This window comes from Equus quagga, chromosome 2 (genome assembly GCF_021613505.1).
Source record: "Equus quagga isolate Etosha38 chromosome 2, UCLA_HA_Equagga_1.0, whole genome shotgun sequence".
NCBI lineage: Eukaryota > Metazoa > Chordata > Mammalia > Perissodactyla > Equidae > Equus > Equus quagga.
This window is the reverse complement of record NC_060268.1, coordinates 147,443,866-147,453,846: the sequence shown is the minus strand read 5'-3', so window position 1 is coordinate 147,453,846 and position 9,981 is coordinate 147,443,866. Positions and strand designations below refer to the sequence as shown.

The 9,981-nt window shown below is 42.3% G+C and overlaps 1 protein-coding gene across 1 annotated transcript; it reads left to right on the top strand.

Annotated features, from left to right (window-relative positions):
* The first annotated feature begins 633 nt into the window (after positions 1 to 633).
* ANKRD1 (ankyrin repeat domain 1) lies at positions 634 to 9,644 on the top strand. The gene is made up of 9 exons (XM_046650007.1): positions 634 to 789; positions 1,433 to 1,612; positions 2,537 to 2,674; positions 2,802 to 2,909; positions 3,948 to 4,046; positions 5,546 to 5,644; positions 5,943 to 6,041; positions 6,180 to 6,278; positions 8,777 to 9,644. Exons 1-9 carry the CDS (start codon positions 763 to 765, stop codon positions 8,885 to 8,887), a joined length of 960 nt encoding a protein of 319 aa, XP_046505963.1. The 5' UTR covers positions 634 to 762; the 3' UTR covers positions 8,888 to 9,644.
* The last annotated feature ends 337 nt before the right edge of the window (positions 9,645 to 9,981 follow it).

Sequence of the window (9,981 nt, the reverse complement as noted above, 5' to 3'; positions counted from 1 at the left end):
AAACATGTTCCAGTAAGGATGCTGTTTTAGAAGACAGTAAGCATGTCATTTGCTAATTATGGCAGTGACACCATAAAATAAAAGTGCATTACTGAATGCTTTCAATTTCTTATAATGATGGTAAGGTGGCATGTCATGGGGCCTTTTTAGCCCCAGACATCACTCTAGGGAATTCCAAACAGATATAGACAAGGGCCTTTAGGACCCGGATCCTTCCCTCTCAGGCTGTTTGCCCACAGGAATAGGATGTCCTGAAGCAACACTTCCCCCCAGTGAAGTGTTGATAAGTCTGGTTATCAGAAAGATATTATTGGGAGTGTGATATGCAGGGCATTTACATTTTCTTGATAGGGTTAGTCATATGAAAGCTGACAAAGAAGGAAAAAGAGCAGTGCTGTGGTGCAATATCAACAGACAGCTGTCCCCTGGCTTCTCGATAAATAGGATGACTTGCATTGCTGAGCGGTGTGGTCACTGCCAAAGGCATGGCCCTCTCACATTTCTTCCTGATTCACATATTCAGTGGGGTTACTTGTCATCCCCTCCCTCTTCTGCTTCCCAGACATTGCGTCTGGAATGAAAATTCACCTGCCTCTGAGTTGGCCGCGGGTGGGGGCAGGGGTGTTACTTGGGTTCCCAGGTTGGAAGATTATCTCACCCAGCCCTGGCTATATAAGCCGACCGGTGTGGAGCGGCTCACAAGGGCCGACTCAAGGGAGTCATTCCACAGGAGAAGAACATACAGACGAACTTCAGGCTGACATGAAGATGCTGAAAGTAGAAGAGCTGGTATGTAAGACATATTATTTTTTATGCAATGAATACTGGTTCAGTCTTAATTCTTATTTGAAAATCGAAATACCCCTTTCTTTCCGGCATAATGCACAGGTACTCTGAAAATGTCCAATATGGAAAATGGTTGGTTTAGGTGATGAAATAAGTGAAATTGGAAAAATGGAGCTGGCAGTAACAGATTCTCTACATAGTTCCTATTTATTATCTTCTCCTTTGGTTTTATTACTAAAGAGTGGAATCGCATGCAGTTACCAAAATGCCTTAGGGAGGAAGTTCTGTTGCAAGAAATGTATGTCTGGAAACTTTACAACTCAAGGCCAAGGGTCATCAAAAGTATCTAAAATGGAAGAATTTTAAATAATCAGAGAGGGGTTGGGATTTTCCTAGGAGAGATGTGATGAAGCAGATTGAAAGTAGATTTAACTATATCAACCTAACCTAAGACCTGATTTAACTGAGCAGAACAAGGTAATCCTGGAATAGTGCAGCAACACGGCACAGCCCAAGATCTGACACTGTGCTGCTCGGAGGTGTCCATCACCAGGGAGGGAGGACCGGGGGCCTCCTGCAGCATCCTCTGTGGAGAGTGACCCCAGGACCCCACTACTTCTGACCCTGCTATCTTCTTCCCTCTTAGGTCACAGGGAAGAAGAATGGCAGCGGGAACACAGGAGAGTTCCTTCCTGAGGATTTCAGAGATGGAGAGTATGAAGCTGCTGTTACTTTAGAGAAGCAAGAGGATCTGAAAACACTTCCAGCCCACTCTGTGAGCCTGGGGGAGCAACAATGGAAAATTGAGAAGCAACGAGAGGCAGAGGTAAGAACCTTCCATGGAATCCATATTGGGGGAGGGGGGGTGACCATGGAGTAGGGATGGAGGTGCCAGGCAGGAAGGAGAAAAGAGAGAAACAAGATAACCACAACCATTGCAAAGATGTTTCTTTACCAAACTCAAACCCATAAAGAGGCAACTTCCATGGGTCAGGTAGTGGGAAATAATTGTCTGGCAAGACTATGACCTTTGGATTCTGAATCAATGATTCAATGTTCTATGACCATGTTCTGATTGAAAGTCTTGGAAAGACAAACATGTCCAGTGAATTTCTGATGTCATAGGCCGTCTAGTTAATCCCAAGCAGAGGAAACCTCTGTTTCTCAATAACGTGGTTTGTGGTCCACTGATCATTGTTTGACTGTGTCCGCTATCTGTGTTGACAAGATCTGTGTTGCTGGGCAAATTTTCATTACTTACTAACCACAGATAAAACACGCATTAGTTAGCTGTAGTCCCAAGACAGTCTGTTTCATGGGCCTTTCTTAGTGGGCCACCTGAAGGAGTTTGGCTTTGATATTTCGGAGCTTAATGCTCATTATTGGGTTCTTTGGGGTAAAAAGAAAAAAAAAATTCTTGAGCATGATTTAAAAATCCTACAGCAATTGGGGGTTTGTTTGTGGAAGTGAATACAAAATCCTCTCTTAGAGACCAGAACCTATCTCTAAGTAGTCCAAAGCTGACGCTACAAGCAAAAGTGAAGATGAAGGCAATTAGCTGAAAAACCAGGCCCCCAAATACTTAAATCAGAATTCACTGAATCAGAATCAAAGACTTATCTTAAATGTTTTTATTTTTTTGTTCAAACTGCAACAAACTTATCTCAGACCTTGCAGATTTTGCTTAGACACAACCAGAATGCTTATCAGTAGAACTCACCCTAGTTTGAAATACGGATTTCTTTTTTAGCTCAAGAAGAAAAAACTAGAACAAAGATCAAAGCTTGAAAATTTAGAAGACCTTGAAATAATCATTCAACTGAAGAAAAGGAAAAAATACAGGAAAACCAAAGTTCCAGTTGCCAAGGAGCCTGAACCTGAAATCATTGTAAGGACCGTTTGGTTTTGTCCTATGACACGTCCGCCGTTGCGCTCCAGGGGAATGAATATCTGTGGAGGGTTTGACTGATGCTGGAAAGCTCACGGTAACTCTCACGCTATTTTTCCGGCTGTAGACAGAACCTGTGGATGTGCCTCGGTTTCTGAAGGCTGCCCTGGAGAATAAACTGCCAGTAGTAGAAAAATTCTTGTCAGACAAGAACAATCCAGATGTCTGTGACGAGGTAAGGCTTATACAGAGCACTGCGAAATCCAGCTCATTAATTTTGTGTTTCTTATGCTTTACTGCAGCCATGCTAATATGGTGCCAAAAATCCATCCACCTGAAACAGTTTCCCCAGCTGTTGCCACATATGCCAGTAGCATAATAGGCGAGTGCTGTGGTCCAAAAAGAGGAAAAACGCTGGATTGGTCCTATGGATTGCATCATTTTTTGCACTCATACACTTTCAGCTGATTTTTCAGTTTGCCTTTAACTTTTTAGAACCTTGGGATAGACTTTTAATGAGGCAGGACCAACAAGTTACTTTTGGAGAAATTATTAGCATTGACTTTGATTGGACCCAAACACATCAGCTCTAGACAGGGAATCTGGAGAATGGAGTTCAAGTGCCAGCTCTATCACTACTTGACTATGTGATTTTTAGCAGCTAATTTGCATTTTCTGAACCTCAGTTTCCTTATCTGTAAATAAAGGGCATTGGAGTGAAATCACGCCCAAAGTTGTTCCAGCTCTAACAGTCTATTCATCCATTCATATGAAGTCGATTTATCAGAAATCACTAATCCTTTTTGTATTCTTTCCCCTATGAACTGAAATGGGGATTCATTTCTGAAGTTAAACTAAAAATGAGTCTCCCATTCTCTTACAAATGAATTGAATTCTTTTTGATACTCAACCTAGCAACAGTTCCAGACAGAAGAAAACTATCTGATCTGCATGGCAAATACTTCCCAAACAAGGAAGGTGCAAAATACAAGAAAGGAAAGTGTCAGCATTTTGGTAGCTTTGAACCTTTAAGTTCACATCCCTTGATTTAGACCTCTGAGCACATTGTGGGAAGCTCAAATCTCAGTTGCAGGATAATTGTTCTAGTTCCGTAATTTTAGTAAACTTGACATTTCTAATTCATAAAGAAGCACTCGAGGTCCTATCTGTTAGGTCATCAGAGTCCCCTGCTTCATACCTCTTAGAAAGGATTTATACATATTTTTATATGCATTGCTATCTCTCTCTTTTTTTAAAATCTCTATTCTGACAGTATAAAAGGACAGCTCTTCATAGGGCGTGCTTGGAAGGACATTTGGCAATCGTGGAGAAGTTAATGGAAGCTGGAGCCCAGATCGAATTCCGTGATATGGTAAATATATTTCTTTGCTTGGAAATGAGCCAAAATAAGTAGACTATATGCAGCTTGAGAAAACCTACAATGAAATACTGGGTTGATTGGATTGCAAATTTATCTGGGAGAACTAGGTAAAAGCTCCTTTCTCCATACAAAGGAAAGCTGGGAGATGGGACCATGTCATGTGGAAAGTATTTTCCATACACACCAAAAAGGAGAGGAGTGTTCCAGGGAAAATAAGGAAGTGAAAGCTGTTGAACAGAATTCAATAACCTCATCAGAGGGCTGGGTCATTATCAAGTCAGTAACGTTACTGAGAAGTAATACTGTCAACACTTGCCTTTCAACATCCCTGTCCTCCCATTATACACGGCAGTCTGCTCGTGGCCCCTTGGCTGCCAGCAACACATCAGCATTCTCTAACTGCACACTTTCTATGATAGACGCCGACTGCCATCCATGAGATATGGGGTCAGACGGTATACAAATTGAACTGCACGTATGGAAAGTCGCTGTTATTCAGACCTCAATAATTCAACCACTGTGATTTCTACAAAGACCCGTATGCAGCATATTTTATGACCTGAAGATTGAAGCTGGGAAAATGCTTTATTTATTTAACTGCAGCTCAATTTGACTTTACAGCAAAGTGGAAAGGGGATATGAAAAGTCCAAAGGATATGGCTAAAACTGAACCCAAAAGACAAACACGCAGAAGAACAATTAAAGAAACAACAAAAATAGTTTCCCTAGAAAGACAGTAAAATTCATGAGTGTGGAATCCGGAAAGCCGGAGATCTATCAAACAGAGCAGTCAAGAGGGACTCTCCTCTCAGTAAGCGCAGGATGCAGTGACCATACATGAAGATACTGGAGGTACAGAGGCTGTGGTAGCACAAATGACAGCAGAGAACCAGCAAGAGAGGAGGAGAAAACAACAGGGATACAAGAAGTGTCAGATCCAGATTAAAGGCTCCTGGAAGGGACTACTCTTATTCTGCCAGAATTTTTAAATATACTTGTCTAGAACTTTTGGGTATATTTGGCAAAAGTGGCTAAAAGTTCCAGGCAGATGTGGGTCTGAATATTTATTCTGCTACTTATTAGCTGTGTTTCCTTGGGCAAGAAGCTTGGATATTTTGGAGCATTGTTTTTCTCATCTGTAAATGAGCACAGTAACACCTCATAACGTTGCTGGGGGGATCAGTGTGTCTAGAATGTGTAGCACCATGCTGGCATGAGAAAATTCACAATAAATTGTAGTTCTGAATCTTTTTTAAAAGAGATTTATTAAGAGTCTCCTAATTATGCACACACATGCACACAGATACACACATACGAGTGCATTCACACATGTATAGTGAAAACATTTGACAATCTAGATGAGGACAACCCAGAGTTACCACAGATGCCGTAGGAAACCTGGAATTCCTGGGCCTTAGAAACCAAGTACCAATTCCTTGGACCAGGTTCTTCTTTATGTTAAGTCATGTCCATTTATCTTCCTGGTACAGCTTGAATCCACAGCTATCCACTGGGCAAGCCGTGGAGGAAACCTGGATGTCTTAAAACTGTTGCTGAATAAAGGAGCAAAAATCAGCGCCCGGGATAAGGTATTTCTCCTCCTCCCACCACCGCCCCCCTTCCTGTCCCTCTCCCCCCTCTCCTCTTCCTCCTCTTCTTTCTCTCTCTTCCCGTTTTCTCCACCCTTGCCTCCTCTCCTTCCTCCTTCTTCTCCCTCCTCCTCGTTGCCCTCCACTACCAAATCCACCTCACCATTGCCGTCAGCTGGAAGCTCATGGTGTGCATAGTCACCATTGTGCCCACATCCCCTTCTTGCACATGCTTCGGGGTCTGGGAGAGCCTCTGTCCTCACGCCCGGTGAACCAGTGGTGTTCTTCAATTTCCCAGTTGCTCAGCACAGCGCTGCATGTGGCAGTGAGGACTGGCCACTACGAGTGCGCGGAGCATCTCATCGCCTGCGAAGCTGATCTCAACGCCAAAGACCGAGTGAGTAGCTGGACAAAGTTTGGCCTCTTTAAGCTTTGTTCCTCATTTATTTGGAATCACTTCCCAAGCTGGGTACCCTTTAGGTGCCTACTTCCTGGCCTCAAGCCCACCTTTAGCCTGTTCACTCTGCTTCTCTAGGAAGGAGATACTCCCCTGCATGACGCTGTGAGACTGAATCGTTACAAGATGATCAGACTCCTCATTATGTATGGCGCCGACCTCAACGTCAAGAACTGTGTAAGTGCTCCAGACACGGGGCCCCACTTGCAGGCTTTCTCATTTACAAAAGCGTATCTTACATACTTGAAAATATTCCCACAGTGGTAGTATTTCAGGGGTCTTCTGATGGTTTAAATGCCCCTGTTAACCCCATAAGGACATTGCTAACCTTGGCAAGGACTTGGGTCACCTGGTCAGTGATGGGGGAAGCCATAGTGACTGCTTTGACTTCAGCGCCTAATATGGTGTCTAGTAATTGTTTAAAAATTTTCTCTTGAAAATAAAAGACGGTCAAATTGCTCACCTTCCCAAACACAACCGTAGTCTGCATGGGCCACCTCTGGCTGAGCAAGACACCCACCATTCCTGAAGTGGGCTAAAATTCCACAGTGGTCAACACAGCCAAGGGCCAATGAACCCAAATTAATCAATCTCTATCCGAGTAATTCAGAATAGCCCTCCCCTCTTTACAACAGCATGGCATGCTACCACTTTCTTCCAGAGGTAGCATGCTTTTGCCTATATTTTTGAGATAATTTCCATTCATTCTCCACTTTGGTGTATCTGCACATCCCTCAAAATAATTTCCTATATTTAGACCTGAAAAATGCTTGTATAAGTCCCTTCCACAAGTACATATTAATTTAGCTTCATCTGTAAGCAGGGAATGTAACCAACTTTTCCTCATGGTCCCAATTCCCAGACAAACGTCATCTAATATAAGCTTTAAAAATATCACCCAGAGGAATGAGTGTAAATTACTGAAGAAATAACTTGAAATAAGCTTTTAGAGCATCACTTTACAAAGAAGGAGAAGAAAACCCCAGTCATCTTAAAATGTGAATAATTTCTTCCCCTTATTGTGTTACTATGAGACTGAAATATTTTAGCACTAAAAAAAAAAATAAACTGGCTTGGTGATTTAGGAACAAAGAATAAATGCAATAAATAGAGACTGCTTGGGGTAGGAAAGTGTTAACAGTAGGGTTCCCTCATCCTTGATATTAGGACTGGTCTTATCTACTTATTTAAATAAACTATCAGAAAACGAGTAGATTCAATGAAATCTCCAAAGCTGCAGAAAATACGATTTTTTTTCAGACAGTGAGACACTACCAGCAGAGGAAGCTAGCATATAGATTGGGGGAAACTGTGTAAGCAGCCAGAAAATCAGGAGATAAATTTCAATAAAGGAGTGCAAGGAATTTATGGAATAGCCCAAAATATACAAATAGGGCTCAAGGCTCTGAATTATTAGACTCAGGCATAAGGATTTTGGAACTATTAATATCATTGACCCAATGGATTGATGTTCCCCAAAAAGACCTCTAAGCTATTGGACACCATCTTGATGGGGACTGGAAACAACACACGATGCGTTATTCTATCATTGTCCAAAACTCAGTCTTAATGTCTGCTGATGTATTTTTCAAGGAAGATGCTACAGACGTGAGAAGTTCCAAAATGAAGGTTAGAGGGCCACTCAGATACGCACAGGGGCCATGCAGATCACATACATGACTTAAACGGGTGGCTGCAGGAGTCTGTGCACTTGTAAAGGTGGTGGCTCTTCCCAGCGCAGTCTGTTGCTGCTCTGTAGAACCAGGGGTACTGTGCTGCCAACTCTTCTGATTTTTTTCAGAGACCACAAATTCAGTTGGGAAATCTCTTCATTGCCAACTGTTGCCAATTAATTCCAACTTTAAAAAAAAATCTAAGCTCTGTTTGGGCCCAAACAAAACCGGTCTCTAGACTGATTTGCATCTCAAAGCCGCCAGTTTGCAATCTCTGGGTTAAAGAGACTTCTCAATGAATAAAAATGGAAAAATTTAGTACTTCTCATATTTAAAGACAAGAATTGAGGTGAGATAGCTTTAATTTTTGTAAATATTTTGAGACACATGCATAAGGGAAAAAAATTTTGGTCTCAAATATTTATTCACACTTGTCATTGCTGTCACCTCCAAGAAAAATAAATTTCCTGGGAGCCCAATGTAACTTCTGAGCAGTTATGAAAAACCTACCCCTGGAGCAGGAATAGTCCTGAGCAGTACCTGAGCACTTAAGCCCAGGTGTTGAAGGAGTTCATTTACCACCAGCTTTTATCAGTCAAGGAATCATCTTCCAACTTGATAGGAACCGGTTTTTGACCAAGAGATCAAGATTACCACCCCATGCCCATTCTGCAGCATACTGGAGATGTATGGAGGCATTTTTTTGAATTCCAAAATGCTTGGCGTGCTCCTGCCATTTAGTGTCTAGGGACTAGGCATTTTTATCAATACCTGAAATAGTCCCATAGGAAGAAAACCACTGCTAATCTCAAATGCCAAAAGCATTCCCTGGGAAACAGTGAAGGACTGGTTTGAATATAAACTGCAAATCACTCATAGTGGAAAGCATAAAACACTTCAGTAACACACCTATCCATCACCTCATTAAACACACAGAGAGGGGCTGTGAATTTATAGATGCCTCCCATCTGGAAGTGAAATTTCCTCATCTATTTTGACTAGGCTGGGAAGACCCCAATGGATCTGGTGCTACATTGGCAGAATGGAACCAAAGCAATATTTGACAGCCTCAAAGAGAACTCCTACAAAACCTCCCGCATAGCTACGTTCTAAGAGAAATGACGACAGACTTTTCAACAGCTGCTCTTCTTCGGTATTTTGAAGGCACGGCCCTAAAGAGTAACTAGTCATAAAATCCAGCTTCTCTTCATCAACCTGTTGTAAAGCTGCACCTAATGAAGTTTTGACAAAGCACAGGGATATAGGTATTGAAATTTCCCTTAGTGAAGCTCACTCTATTTATTTTTATTTATTCCTGTTTATTTATTTTTTTAAACTTACTTCGATACCACAGATATTCAGATCCTTCGCAATCATCCGTTTGGTGAGCAAAGCTTAATTTGTGTGTAACACTTCGGAGTCTTCCTGTAGACAGTTCTTAAGCCATGTTACAGAGCAATGCTCTCAGGGCCTACTCATGTGTCACCTCGCTCATGGAAGGTCCTTCAAGGTGTTTTTAAAAGACGAAGGTGATAATGCAGCCCTCTTTTCTCTTGAGTTTTTAATGCTGAAGTTTGAGGCAATGGAAGGCATGTGGTGACAGGGAAGGAAACAGGAGAATGAAAGCGACTCTGTGGGAAGGACAGTCGAGCCAGCCTGGGCCTGGTATTTCTTACCAAGTCAGGCACAGTATCGAGGTGAAGAGAACGTCGGAGCGTGCGCGAAGTGTAGTGGAAGGAGCAAGCACTTGGGCCATGCAGAACCGAATCTGCTCAAGAAAGATGAAAGTAACTGCAAATTGTAAATGTGTAAATGTACATTATGTTGTATGTATACTTTATATTCATAATAAAAGCGAACAAACTCTAAATCTCTTTCTAAGTACTTCTACAAGTATCGAGGGAAAGAAGCATGTGAAGGAGGCCATTAAGATGGGGTTTTTCTTGCCTTCCAAGTTCCTCAGATTAGGAATGTCCTGTCAAATAGGACTTCTCAGTATCTCATGTGTAGACAGATCACCTGAGGGTCATGTTAAAATGCGGATTCTGATTCTGCCTGTCTTGGGTGGGGCCTGAGATTCTGCATTTCTGACAAGCTCCCAGGTGATGCAGAGGCGGTGGATGCCACAACCACATGTGGAGCAACAAGGCAATGTCCAAGCAGGGCAAGTTCTTTTGGCCCCAACCACGGGGAGAAAGAGACCCCTG

Bases quoted from the DNA above. Each gene is read 5' to 3' on its own strand.
- ANKRD1 (XM_046650007.1), top strand. From the start codon at position 763: ATGAAGATGCTGAAAGTAGAAGAGCTG. The intron at 2,675-2,801 runs GTAAGGACCGTT...TTCCGGCTGTAG, and splicing joins AGCCTGAACCTGAAATCATT to ACAGAACCTGTGGATGTGCC. The intron at 6,042-6,179 runs GTGAGTAGCTGG...CTGCTTCTCTAG, and splicing joins ATCTCAACGCCAAAGACCGA to GAAGGAGATACTCCCCTGCA.